General features: G+C 42.7%; 2 protein-coding genes across 2 annotated transcripts in view; one reads left to right on the top strand and one right to left on the bottom strand.

Moving 5' to 3' along the window:
• The first annotated feature begins 3,909 nt into the window (after nucleotides 1-3,909).
• Nucleotides 3,910-13,291, top strand: LOC128439739 (heat shock protein beta-7-like). The gene is made up of 4 exons (XM_053422129.1): nucleotides 3,910-4,156; nucleotides 5,968-6,128; nucleotides 7,746-7,917; nucleotides 13,230-13,291. Exons 1-4 carry the CDS (start codon nucleotides 3,910-3,912, stop codon nucleotides 13,289-13,291), a joined length of 642 nt encoding a protein of 213 aa, XP_053278104.1.
• The window catches only part of clcn2c (chloride channel 2c), a 134,873-nt gene continuing 130,567 nt past the window's right edge, over nucleotides 10,804-15,109 (bottom strand). Inside the window, 2 exon segments of the mRNA XM_053422892.1 lie at nucleotides 10,804-14,634; nucleotides 14,636-14,737. Coding sequence (XP_053278867.1) covers nucleotides 14,407-14,634; nucleotides 14,636-14,737 — 330 coding nt within the window. The 3' untranslated portion in view covers nucleotides 10,804-14,406.

The raw sequence follows: 15,109 nt of genomic DNA, 5'->3' as shown, positions 1-15,109 counted from the left end.
ACATTGGATACTTATCAGAGAGAAGTGATCCAGATTATGTGTGTGTGTGTATGTGTGTGCGTGCGTGTGTGTGTGATGTGACGGAAGAACCCATGCTATAAAAAGATATCAAAACATCTGTTGGATAGTGCAAGGCAGGGGGGGGTGCATGAATATTCAGTTGCTGGTGGTGCTCCTGTCATCCCTCTGCTTACTTTTTCATTTGAGAACAAGCTGTAGGGCCCGGGGACACTTCTAGCCACACCACCGGCCCCCAGCAGTGAATATAGGGGACCGGACCCGCCCACACAACAGAGACCGACATAGATAGTGAAAACTGCTGGAGGGTTGAAAATACAGCTCGTAATCTTCGCTGAGAGGTCTGTGTTTAACCCACATTAGCCTCCACTGTCTTAATTAAAACCTCCCTCAATCCTTTGGGGGTTCGGGTGCACACAGTGACACCGGGCAAACACACACACACACACACACACACACACACACACACACACACACACACACACATTAGAGAGTTCAGAGAGATAAGCCATACAGCTCCCCAACAGAGGAGAAGACACTGTATGACCTAACAGGAAAACCTGATGACCCAAAATGAATGTACTGTCCCCTCCTCATCCTCAGTGGGTTTGTGTATCTCCATCAGCATCAGTCCAACACACACACTCCACTGTCTTGTCCCTCTGAAATCTCAAACCTCTCTTTTTCCTTTATTCCTCTTTCTCCCTTTGTAATACTTTCCTTCCTCTTTTGGCTGAATGTAATTATTTGAATATTGCCACCTTGGATTTGATGATTGTTTGCTGCATCTGATATGATTTTAAGTTAATAAAAACATTGATAAAATGAATAAAATACTGTGTTTGGTCTTTGCAAAAAAAAAAAAAAAAATCTGGTGTGATCACGTGTCATTTTGACATGAGGGAGCTTTAGCAGCAGATTGGAGCAGGATTTCACACAGTGTTTTATGGCTCTGAGGAGTTTAATGAACATTCACCTCATTGAACATCATTTACTGTTGGACAGTCACTGCGGGGCACACACACCATAAAGACTGCTGCAATTAGCCCCCTGACATGACGACATCATCATTATTAAGTTATTACCTGGGCAGAGGACAGCAGTCGGAGTGGAGCTGGTCTTAGTGATTCTACAGCAGTGAGTATTTCATTTTTTTCCATGACATCATGCTTCCCTGGGGGAGCTCGCTAATCCATTTGTCAGGCTGGGAGGGAGAGGGGGTGGGGGGGTTATCAGAGCAGGGACCTGACGGATTTCATGGCAACACGTGTGTACGATCGTCTGGACACACACAAGCCTCGTTGGCTGAAGTGTAAATTGCTCCATGACCAGGTTTCTGAAAATGTGACAACGGAAGGAGAGTGGCTCTGTTTGAAACTCACACGTACATAACCAAATACAATCTGATTTCAGATTCTGTCCTGCTGTGCTTTGAGTGTGTAACCCGACCAAAGGAATCACATGATCTTTTGTGTTTGTGCTAATTAGTGCACGATAGGATCTCACCCCCCCCCCCCCCCCCCTCAGTGGAAAAGTGTGATTAAGCTCAGGCATTAAGTTTTAGTTTTGGGGAAATTAGTTCAATGAAAACACTTAAAATGATGGTGGGCAGATTTCTTAAATTTCCTCCTCTCAGAAAGAAGCTGATAAAACATCAAACATATTATGTTGACTTATTCCCTTCATGTTAGGGAGCAGTCATTGTCACAGTTGAAGCAGACATCACTGATTGTTAGTGGGGGACAGGATCCATGACCTACAAAGTACACTGTCACTCTCAGTTAGTCTTTTTCTTGATTTACCCGTCGTATTCTCTTTGGTTAATTTTTGGTCACAGAACCTCAGACTCCCTCTGAGACGAGACAGAAGAGGAGACACTGAGTCAGAGAACACATCCATGATAACACATCAATAACATTCCCAAAAAGACAGAAAATGTGTTGACAGGAAATACGCACAGTTTCCTAGATGACATTTAATGATGCAAGTACATTGTCAGTACCTGGAAAGACAGTGTAGTAGTGAGTTTCTGTCACATAATGTCACCCTGCAGGGTGAAATGAAATGTTCAGAGGATTTATCCACCTCTGCATCCTGCTTCTTACAGACGATACAGGAACCAGGGCAAAAATGAAGAAACAGACAGGGACACCATCAGATTTGACTCTGTTCAGGCAACCATGAAAAGATCGGATCTCCCACAGAGTGAAACATCAGATTGTGAGACTGGGGTCTGAGTGGCTGACATTCAGGGTGTGGACTGAATGTAACGAGCAGAGAAAGACAGACTCCCCCACATTTTATGTCAGCGATTAAAATTGGAAGGAACTCAGCAGGGTACACACATAAATCAAGACGCCGCAAACAGCTATTTCCAGAATTTCTGCCGGTTGCAACACTCTGATACAGCATGAAAAAACCATTGAAGTGAGACACAGCAGTTTGTCTTCACCGCGGTGTTCACAGAGGATGGGTCGCAGGATCAAGCTTGATTTAACAATAAGTAATTGATGCTCAGCGAAGCTAAATGAAGCTTGTTTGAAGTTCTCCCATTCTCCGGGGCTTCTCTGTGGCTTGTCTGCTCATTAACATCATATCCCTCTCTCCTGAGTGAGGTCACCTACTGAAGATACACCCTCTGTTCAGGAGAGGCTCTGTGTTCAGGGCTCCAGTGATGTTCTGCCCAGAGAATATTGTGACCCCCAGTGGAGCTGCTGCACCTCTGGCAGAGGAGCTGAATATATGAACTCCTGTTCTGCTGACTGTGAAGAGTTGGAGACAGCTGAGTCTCTCCAGTTTAAAAAATTCATACATTTTCTGTTATCCTTCACTCTTTTCAGCCCATGCTGTACAGTATATACTATAAGTGAATTCTTTTCAAATACCCTGCAGAAGATTTATGAATGCAAAATATTTGACACAAGGACACGTAGACGTGGAGCTGACATGTTGATGCATGCGGCTTGTGTTAACTGATTTGTTTCAGCTTTAGAGCTCACACACTAAGTGTCCCTGCCACGAGGACATTGTCCTGAAGGGCACAATGATGTGCAGCTCAACGTCATTTTTCACAGCCTTAAATAAAAAGCAAACATGCACACACACATAACCTGTGTAAGTATTAATATGTCGGTAGTGAATGTCATTGCTGATACACGGTGGAGCCCAGTAGACACCTGTGTTCTCAAACATCACTTCCCTTAAAGCTTTTAAAGCCGAAGAGTAAAGGTCAGTCTGGGCTGCATTTCTATTTTTATCAGGACAACACAACAGTTTGTTTTTGTGATTTCAGCTTCGAAGCTGTTCCTTCAGAAAGCACTCAACTTTTCACATTTGAACATTAAGTGTGTCTTTTATCCCATTAGCAGGTAGGAACTTAAATGGCCTATTTTCTCTTGCATTATTGATAAAGTGTTCACATTGTGTGCAGGGTCAGCCTAACGGACGACCTGACCACTACACCACTTTGCTATTTCTGACCACTCGCCAGAAGCATCTTCAAGAGGCCCCCTTCAGCCTTATCTCCACTGGGTGTGTGTGTGTGGGTGTGTGTGTGTGTGTGTGTGTCTGAATAAGAAGGGGCGCTCTCCTCCTTATCACTTTGTCCGTTACATTCTTGGCTCCAGCGGTTGGAAACTGCCTTTTATGGCTGAAGGAAGAACATAATACAGAGACCATGCAGTGCTTTAGTGACCCACAATGCACCTGGACTTTATAAAAAAGCCACCACATAGACCCCTGGGCAGTAACTGCGAGGTGGAAAGCTTCAGGTTACCCGCTTCTCTGAATCTATTTATTCGAGAGGGGCACAAGAGAGTTCTTATGTGAATACAGGTCTTGTTCTGTAAGGCCGTGTATGCAAGTGTGACAGGAAACTACATCTCCTCTGCTATGGCCTCTGTGACATCCTCCAGCCGCAGATCCTCCTCGTCCTACCGCTCGTCGTCACGCTACAGCAGCTCCAGCTCCTACCGGTCCGAGGGCTCGCTGGGCGGATCCTCGGACTGTCTGGACCCGCTCTTTGAGCCCTTCCTTGACTCCCCTGATCATTCCAGTCTGTTTGGAGAAGAGGGCCCCGGGGGACCCAGCTGCTTGGCCCCCTTCAGCCGGCAGAACAGATCCTCCTATGGACACGCTGGTAAGGGACCTGACTTCACTAAGCCTCTTCCCCAATCGTTACTGTTGCTGAGTTCAAGTTGAGATAAGTCAGCAGGTGTTTTCTAAATGTTTTTGTTGATGAATCTAAATCCCAATTCACTGTGGGCCTGTATAGACTATAAAGCTCATTAGGTTATTTCTTGCAGCTAAAAAAGTTAGATTAATATAATGATTCAATTAGATACAACAATGACGGACCATTAACCCAACAACTGCCATCATACTCTACAAAAAAAAGGTTTAAGGTTCAACATGTCAGAATTAAATCCCACTTAGCCAGATGTGCCAAAACACTTATTTATATACTTTATCATTAATAAAAATACTAATGCAATTGAACTATGTGGTCAACCTCAAATGAAATTCACAAAAAGAAATGTCACTGTCAAAGTCCATTTCATCATAGGACTGTTCTGACACTGAAGTTTTTGGTTTCAAAATTATTTGTATGAATAGGTATTCTAAGCTATGGCAATGAACATTTTCCTGTAATTATTACAGGAAAACGTCCATAAGAAGTTGAGCGACATGATTTATATTAACATCTCAGAAGCAGTTGAGGCTTTAATGCCTTGCTCATTGGCACTTTGGCAGCATGCACCGGAGGAAAGAGGCATTGGTAGAGTATGTCACATTACAGTGAAAGAAAAGAGAAGAAAAAAGACCTGTGGCTCACAGAGAGTGATGGCCTGAGCCATGAGAGCGTCAGGGTGCCGTGAGAGAGAGACTGTGTGACTCCAGACATCGTCTCCTGAGCCACATCAAAAACTAATAGCGATATGAAAAAGAGAAGAAAAGGTGGATGCTGATGTCAAAGAATCTTGTGAAGTGTTAAAACAGTTCTGCAGTGGCACACAGCACGACTGCAATAAAAAAGGGTTTATTACTGGTGACGCTCCAGGCAGATTAAAGTAGAATCAATAGTCAGGCTTAAAATATGATTTTCCTGACACATTCCGATTATCCAAGTATGTCAGCACAGTATGAAATGATACAAGGAGTGATTATGACAATAAAACAAATATCGAATAAAAACGAAAATTTCAAACTGGCAGTAAAATGAATTTATGGTGCCAACATGAGCTTCAGTCTCTTATTGCTTTGAACGACTTTTGTGTTATTGTCAGTCTGAACATAAAATACAAAAACAACCCAAAGAACTGAGCAATAATTTGTTTCTTTCTTAGCAAACTTTTACTAGCTACTGCAGTTTGTAGAGTTAGTGACCATGTTGGGCCACTGGGGTCCTTGTAATCGGCAAATGAAATAAAAAACCTTGTGAATATGTGATGCATCTCCTATAGGAAACTATTCTGACCTCAAAAACTAAACTGCTATAGTCAAAAATCATAAAATAACCAAGATTTTAATATATACAGATATATATATATATATCACATTAATAATGCTGTAATGTTTGATGAATCTATATATAAATCATTGCAGGAAAAGTTGATTTGATTTCCAACAACAGAAACAAGTTAAAAAAATCTGACTTACAGCATTATTAATGTGAGTACTAAAATAACTGATTGAGATGATACTGAGAAAGAAAGAGTTGCATCTATGTATCATAAATATATTCTGAAACTTAAAATATCATATATTAAATAAGAATATATAACCTAATAATTCTTATTTCTTATACTTTTCATTTGATCATATTAAATATTGCCTCTTAATATTCCCATAATAAGTCTTTATTTGTATTACTATGTATGTTTTGAGTTGCAGTGCTAAACCAGCAATGTAAACCTCTTCCATGTCCTGTAATATGTAATTCCTCTGCAGCTCCTGTGTGTGGCGCTGTGACAGGTCGTCAGAGCGGCGCCAGCGCTGGGGTACGTTGTCTTGGAGACAGTTACTACATGTCTGCTGACGTCAGCCAGTTTGAGTCACATGACATCGTCCTCATGGCCTACAAACATCAAGTCGTCATTCACGCCGAGAAGGTGTGAGCACAAGTCAACAGAGGGGTTTGATTGTAGTTGTGAACATGTGACCATGTGAACATGTGAACACACACACACAGTCACACCTCATGTATCACGTTCATCTATGACTGAATGAATCCGATTCCCTGGTGATGGTACTCATGTCTGTTTGACTGTTTTCACTGACACATCTGCAGCATGAACAGCCCTCAACATCTTTAAATGTCACCATTTCACTGAGGATAAATCCAGTCAGTCAAAGTGTAAAAACCTCAGAACATGAATATCTTTGGCAAAATGTTATCACCCTCTGCTCCCAGTGGATGGCCACCAAATCATAAAGGAATCAGAAGGAACTAAAACGACTGCCCTGCAGATGCAAGGCACCTCCAGCCGGTGCAGTTTCAGTCTACGTGCATCTTTTTCCAACGAAGAATCTTACCGTTGTCTTATGCTTCATGTCAACGGGCTCTGCTCATCTCACTGTGTCCGTCGCTGTGTAGGTGAGTCGGGGGTGGGGGGGCAGGACTGTGTGCGGGTGTGTAGACTCCAACTCGCTCCCAATCTGAGCAGTGTGGGAGCACCGACACACACACACACACACATTCCTGCTCGCTATTGGTATTTCACATGATGGCCTAATGATGGGGATTAAAAAAAACATAAAATGTGAGTGTAAGCGTTGTTCACCATTTGTGAACTGATTGGTTCAGTTCAGCTTCACGAAAAATATGAACGTGTTCATTGACCGTGTTCATGCACAACACTGTTGATATAAAAGAAGACAAGTAGTAGTTGGAAGCTATTCAGTGGACTTGCTGCAGTCACTGTAGAGTTTTTCTCCTGGCTCCATCATCCGGTCACTTCTTTATTTGTCCAGGGTTTTGATCTATGACCAGCCTGGTAACCTAGTGTGACCCTGAGCCTGAGCTGTACTCCACATCAGCTAACTGGTGAATAGAATTCATCATAATCAGTAAAGATGAGCATGTTTTGTCATCAGCATCAAAACACTGCTCGACTGTAAATGGCCGCAGGTATTAATGACAGGACTTTGTGGAATATTGATCAATTAATCATCAAATAAATAACCAGCACACAGGAACATATCCTGTTCGTGTTGGAGTCAGACATGTCGTGGGAGTCGAGCGGTAGAGAAGCTGCAGCTTGCTCAGTGTCTCCTCCCTCCCAGTTTGACATTTATCATGTTTAAAAGGTGAGATGGTGGAGGAGCGGGGGGGATATTTGTGCTGCGGGGAGGAGAGATCTTTTTAACAGGGGTCAGCAGACAATTTGGCAAAAATCCCACAACCGCTCAGCTCCACTTAAAGGCCTGTAACAGTGAGAGAAACCCATCAGAGACAACTAGTCAGTGTTCATTTCCCTCTTCCTCTCTTTTTTCTTTCTCTTTAGCAGCTGAGCAGCGCTGACCTCTCGCCTCTCTGTCACTGGTTCTCATCCTCTTTTCTCACCCTCACACCTTTCTTCTCACTTTCCGCTGTCACCCTCGGTGCTCATTGACCTTTCGTTTCATTGTCTTCTCCTCTGCCCATGTAACCCTATCCAGCAGCTTTCCTACATCCATCCATCCTTCCATCGCTCCTCCTCCACTAACCTTCCGTCTGTATCTTTCAGGTATTGGATGATGGCAGCATCAGCGACACATTTACCCATAAGTCCTTGTTCCCGGAGGATATGGACCCCCTGTCGGTCAGTGGAACCCTAAACCCCGATGGCACCCTGGTGGTGTGCGTCCGCCGGTCCTCAGCGCTCAGTGGGCCGGAGCCCCAGGGTGTCCCCACCTACCGCTGTGAAGCTAATCTCTGATGATTGGTCTCCTAGTACTCTCATGGTTTCTTTTTACATTATAACTTTATTATAGAGTTGTCAGTGAGGTACACTCACCTATCCACTCAATAATGGATTTAGAATTTAGACTGTGAATGACAAATCATATCTGTCCTCCAAGTCTGTCCATCTGTTTGTCCAACACATTGATATTATCTCATCACATTAAATGTTAATATGGATGTATTATCATTTATATCCATGGTGGTGGCCCCCCCTGGACTTTTTGCTGGCACCAGTTTTTCGTTTTCCCTTTATTGATGATGTCATCTGTTGTAAATCTACCTGGCAGATTGTTAAGTGTTTTATGTCATGGTGTTATGGTAGATAGAGGAAATAAAAGGATGTTTATTTAAAAAAAAATAATAATCTGTGAGTTTAGTGGAGGGTTTATGGGTTTTCATGTAAAAATGTATCTACCACACAATCCCATTTTTTGCTACTACCACTAGGGGGTGCCAAAGTCAGAAATGTACAATTCCTACACACAGTACCTTTAATTCTTTAATGTGACTGATCACTGACTACTTGACCCTCTGAAAGTGAGACACTCAGTTTAGCTCACCGGTTCACACTCTATCTTTTTATTTGACTTATACAATTCATTGTGTTCATGTGAATTCAATCTATATACAAGTTTGTATTGTAAGGCAAAGTTCCTTATATAAATTATAACTACAATAAATACACGTTTTAGAAACAAAAGTGTAATTAGCCTTTGTTCATTTTAATGGTCCTTTCTTTTTGCAACATTTTCTCCCACTATATCCCTGTCCTGCTGTTAGACACTATAATCTACCAGAGAGGCTGGAACAATGACTCAGGCACAGGCTCAGGTAGAAGTGTCATTAATTCAGACATTAAGTTTGACACAAAGGAAAGTGGTCCAACAGTCTAAGGTACAAAAGTCATGTTTAATAAGAAGTGACACTGCTGCGAGAGCCAACTGTCAAAGAGTTTCAACCTCATTGCTGAAAAAACACAAACAGAATATGAATGAACCGGTTGAGTGTCATATAGCTACTGCTGTTGGCTGTCACTTAGATTAAAGTGGATTACAGATCATATTGTAGGGATGAAGAACATTTCACTACTGGACTATTTATCTATGGCAGTCTGAGTTCTCTCCTCTCATTCATACAGAGAAAAACAGAAACATTAAGGTGTGCTTGTGTGTGTGTGTGTGTGTGTAAGTGGTGGCAGGTGGTAGGAGTCCCACACCTGGTCTCTATCCTCTATTCAGCAGCCCTACAGGAACCCGGGTGTTCTCTCCACTCAGGGCCGAGCTAACTTCTAGTGAAAACTTTTTTTTTATGTTTCCAGTTTAACATCTTAATAATCCTTTTTCCTCCTTCACCTCAGGGCCACCAGAGCCCAGCTGCCTATCTCCAGCTCCCAGTATCGCCTGCCCAGTCTCCACTGGCCCCAGCTTGTTAACTGCCGGCCTCAGCAGTTCGTTAAAGAGACTTAACTCACGATCCAATCCCCTTCTGTGTCTGCTTTCGGGTCCAGTTCTAAAACAACCTTGATATGTTAAGTGTATTGAGATAATGCTTGTTGTGAATTGATAATTTAATTGAACTAAATACTTATGTTTCCTGCTGAACCAATCTGGTATGATCATGTGTCATTTGACATGAGGGAACTTTAATAGCAGATCAGAGTAGGATTATGTTTTTTCTATTGCACTTCTGTCCGTCCTGGGAGAGGGATCCCTCACCTGTTGCTCTCTCTGAGGATTCTTTTTCTACTTTTGGTTGTTTTAAGGTTTGAGAGATAAGGCCAGAGGATGTTGCACCTTGTTTTGAATTGATATGTGAATATAAGCAATATATTTAATAATGAATTGATTGCATAATATTGTCTACCATGACACAACCAACTCTGCAACAATACAACTTAGGAATCTCTGCTATTTCCATTCATCATGTATGGCATGCACAGAGCAAGTGTTGGTTGAGTTCCACAAAATAGTTTTATTGGGCCAAAAGCTCAGAATTGTAAAGATTAATATGTACAAAAATGTAAACTTGTAGGTGGTCAACCATGTTGTGTTGCATATACATCAGCCTTCACCTTGCTTCAACTACTGATGAGTGTTATAATAACTATGACTGGTGAACATGTGGAGGTCTCCTGTTACTCTAGAGTCTGTTTCTTCATCTGAACTGATGGTAAATGGTTGAAAATCAAATCGAAAACAGAGGAACATTAAGAATGGACAATGCTTTTGATTGCTGAATGTGTAGAACACATACTGTAGAACCCACAGCTCGTTCACACACACACACACACACACACACACACACACACACACACACACACACACACACACACACACACACACACACACACACACACACACACACACACACACACACACACACACACACACACACACACACACACACACACACACACACACGTTGATGTTTACTACAGCATTTGCCGCTGTATGGTTGCTATATAAATAGCTGTATATTCATATGGTAAAGACAAGCTTTGTTGGGAACTGTGTGCTCCAGCAGTGAGAAATACATCTCAGCATGGATTGGAAAAGATCAAATTACTGTCATATAATATAATAAAATATAATAACATGAATAATGCAGTATTTATGAAGGACCTTACATCCAATCAAAATGGAATAAATAGGAACAAATGTTTTATAAAACATCCGACTCTCACTGCTTTAAGATGATGGACAAGATGAAAGCATTTGAAAACAATTGTGACGTTAGTATGTGTCTGAAGTATTAGTAGAAGACAAAAACAGCACTCAGGATGTTTTCCATCTGTTGCTGAGAGGAAAAGAAAGGAAATATAAAAAAAAAGTCATCATCACTTGTTCGTTAAAATCTCATTTATTCATCCCTGATATACAAAACAATGTTTCATTTTTTCTGTGTGAAAAATAGCTCTGGATTTTGTTCAGCTCTCTCTGGTTGGACCCTCTGGGGTTGCCGTAGTGGAGGCCTCCAGTATGCACAATGTACAGTCCCTATAAGAGTCCTAAGGAGCAGATAACCCTCAACAGCTGATGTGAGGATCAGGTCTTATCAAAATCCCTCAGACTGAAGCAGAGCGCCGAGGGGAGCGGGATCAAACTGAATTGCCATCAGTGCTTTAGTGGTTATTGTACGAGAGCGCCAGCTACAGTCCATGCAGCAGATTCACCAGACGGTGAAGGTTTCCCAGAAGCCAAACTGAGGAGTCAAAGCCATTTCTCAAAATGAAACTTAGCACCTAAAGGAGGAAACGGTGTCTTTTATATTTTAATGCTGATTAGTGAGATTGTGACAGCTTTTACTGAGGATTCTGGGAAACCTTCCCTTGAAAGTAAGCATCGCTTTATCACACAGGAGCTCCCGTCTGAGCGTCAGTCCGCCTTGTTTACTGTACATACATCTTTTTACACTTTTCAGGTTTCTTTAAAAAAATAAGGTTATCTTGCATTCACGTCATGAATCAAAACTGGGTTACAAAGTGAGATGAACAGCCGTTATTGCACAATTTGATTACCAACAAAATCAATCATTTATAAAAAGCATGAAAAACAACAATTTCTACGTATGATTAATACAGACTAATAAATATATATCTGCCTCGGTCTACATCTGTCTGGGAGCTAATGAAATGAACCTTTCTGAAATGTCCGTGCAGGGAGGGGAAGGCAGAACAACGACAATCGATGAGAAGCACAAACAAATGAACAGAACCAAATCAGACGAGTGGATCTCGGTCAGGGATGGGTGGGGGGGGCAGAGGTGCGTGAGACGACGACAACAGGTTGCCATGGTGACAGCTGCACACTGCGGACACATCAGCCTCCCTGATTCCACATCGTATGGATGTGTATGGAAAGTGCCTCGTCGACACGCGTTCGACTACAAAACACTTTTCATACTCCTGCTGATAAAGAGGAGGAGGCGATGAAGGCACTTGTGAAATGAACACGTTGCTTAAAGACCACACGCTTCAACATTCAACCCCTTGTGGCACAGTTACATTTCTTTTGCTTTTCCCATCAGGCAGCCATTGTGAGCCTTCACCCTGTTAGTGTTATTTGCACTTAAGTGTCTTAGCAGAAATGTTTCAGACAGCATGTCAAAAGAAAAACAAAAAAACACCAACATATAGGGACAGCATAAAAACCAACATTAAAAATCATCAAATGTGGAGAAAAAAAATTACAACAGATATCATATAACAAACCCCCAAATCTCTTTCAATAAGAGAATAGTCAACAATTTCAGATTGGTTAAGACATTAAATTATGATTTTATATTACATGAATGATGTTAAATATATTAATCTGTAAGTGTCACTTATAACCCACAGACCCCAACCCCAGTTTAATTCAGAGACAAGGGATAAAGCTCATTGGATGAGGGGAAGATGCCAATCAAAGAGAAAGAGAATCAGATGCTATAGGTATAAATTAAAAAAACAGTGTAAGGATATATAATAACATGCAGACACACGATGGCAGACGTAAGACAACATCATTCACTCGTCTGTCAAGCTTGTGTTTTTGGTACATTTTGATCATCACGATCTTTACATGCAAAGCCATGCTGATCTAACTATGTGTATTTTAATTTCACTGGCATGAAGCAGGACAGGACAAAGGTAGAGTCCATGCCTCGTGTGCTGAAAACAACAGTGAAGCTGGCCATGAGTGAGGATTTAAGGCAGCTGAACAGAAGTTGAGAAAAGTAAAGGGCAGTATAGCCTGGTCCAAAAAGAAACATTAAATAAGAAATACAAAGAAAATCGGAGTGTTTTAGAGGAAGGTACAGTGTGTGGGGTCAGTAGCTAGTAAAACATGGAAGTGGGTGAAGGGATGGAGGACAGGGAAAACAAATCAATGTGCTTCTGTCGAGCTGACGAGCATCAAGCTTTACGCTGGACATGAATTTTTAAATACACAGTACTTATACGTCGTCCATCATGTCAGGATACTTGCTGATTCAGAAACCGTGCTGCCATCTAAACATTAATAGCTGGAGTTCCTGGAATAAAGCGCCATCCACACCGGGCCAGACGCTGGAGTGTACTGCTCGTCTGTAGTAATGAGCTGGGCCTCCCATTGGTCAACTGGGTGAGCTCCAAATGGTCAGACTTCATTTCTGAGTGTTATTGGTCAGTTATGGATTTCGTTTAGTGTTCTTAATGTAAATGGATCATGCCTCAGTTCACTGTGACTACCGGTCAGCATTAATCACGAGGTCTCTGCCTTTGTATCGTCAGCTCGTGCTGTACATGCAGACACTGAAGTCTACCTCAGCCCTACATCATATTGCTGCTGGTGGGGAAGGGGGCGTCTCTAATAGCGATGGGGGTTAGCTAACGCGGCGATCAAAGACAGATTGATGAGCGGGACCAAAGTGGCTGGTTAGGCAATGATGTCTTCATTCTTTAAGCCTTCCATTTGCTCCCTTTCCTTCCCTCCCTCCCTCGCTTCATGCCCTCTCCGTCCTCCCCCAACCTTATCTAGAACGGTTATTAAGAGCTATATATAGATAAGTAGAAAACCTCCCCTCTCAGAAAGCATCGGCTCAGTAATGTTTGTGCGCGCTTCTATGCGTCTTTTGTGAAACATGGCTGTAGCTGCAGCAGGAGAGCAGTGCGTGCATTATGAAAAGGGTCGCCGGTCCCTCGGCCGCTGCCAACAGGCACATCTGCTTGCATAGACTGTACTCTCCACCTCACCATTAACGCACACTACTGAAGACATGACAAGTTCAGGGAAAATGTTAGTAATGGAAAATAAAGAGATCTATGGCATCTGTCCCTACACCGGTCCAACGCTTTACAGTGGCTCAAACTTCAGTGTGATTTACAAAGACATCAAACCCAGATCCCCTGATCAGTCAGAAATTAAATTATTCAAGCCGATTGAAATGTGCTCTAAAGGCAATTACAAAATCATATAAGAAATAGTCGTTTGCTACCTTCGTCATGAACGCTCACCTGTTTCACAAGTCACACACTCACACTTACAGTACACACACACAAACACACACACACACATTTTTATTCCTAGTCATCTTTGCTGAATTTCTCGGCTCAAGTGGAAGACTCATTCTGAGGATCGCTCTTTCAGATCCAGACTTTGATCTGAACTCTTAAGATACACAAGCTAAAAAACATAATCCCTTTTTTTTAAGATTTCAGCCCAATCCCAGTCCCTTGTTGGAATCGACCAACACGTTCCCCCCCCCCGCCCCCCGCCTTCCTAATCCACATTCTCTCTGCTGTAGGTTCCCAAGAGGAGAATGGATTCATGGCTGAGGCTGAGTTGGTTTCCACCCTCCTGTGGCGTGTCTGGCTTGGTCAGTGCAAGGCTCTAGGAGAAAGTAGTGAGTGGTTGGTGAAGATGGGGAGAGGGAGGAGGAGATGAGGAGTTAAGGAGGCAGGCGCAGCAGTCTAACTTTTTCCAGAATTAAATATTGATCCTAAACCCTGAGGATTTTTTATTTTTTTTGCATGTTTGCGGCTTTGGGGGATTAAAAGACCTTAATGCCTCACTCCTCCTGCTCTTCCTCCACCTGCTCTTCTTCCTCCTCCTCCACTTTCCCTCACTGTGATTTCTCGTCGGACTCAGAGGGGGTGTGTTCACGGGGCAGCGACATGCTCTTGTGCCGGTCCCAAAGCTTGTGGAGCTCGGTGGCCTCGTTCTCGCTGCTGCTGGTGCCACTGTCCCGGAAGCTGGCCAGAGGAGGACGCACCTTCACACCCTTTACCGTCACTGAGCCCTCGATGGCCTTGCGGAGCTGGATGAAGAAAGACAAACCAGTTAAAAAAGAACCCAAAGACCGGCAATGTTTTGTGGTTACAGCATTATAAAATCCAGCCACCTACCCAATAAACATTTCATGAAATCTGTCCTGTCTGTATGTGGAAGGCATATCTCGAGAATCGTTCACATGAATGGCTTCAGATAAACCACAACATGCCTCTACACTGGTCCTGTGGTGTCATTCAAGTGTCGAGCCCAGACATTTAAATTCCACTTGAAACGGATTCATTTACATTGGGTTTTAAGCCTAAATGTCGGCTGCTATCTTCAGACGATGTGCATTCAGGGACCGTTGGAAATGCTAACGTCTGCTAGCTTGGCCACTTCAGATGGACTTTTAGCCTTA

This window comes from Pleuronectes platessa, chromosome 5 (genome assembly GCF_947347685.1).
Source record: "Pleuronectes platessa chromosome 5, fPlePla1.1, whole genome shotgun sequence".
Lineage (NCBI taxonomy): Eukaryota > Metazoa > Chordata > Actinopteri > Pleuronectiformes > Pleuronectidae > Pleuronectes > Pleuronectes platessa.
This window is presented reverse-complemented; position numbering and strand designations above follow the sequence as displayed.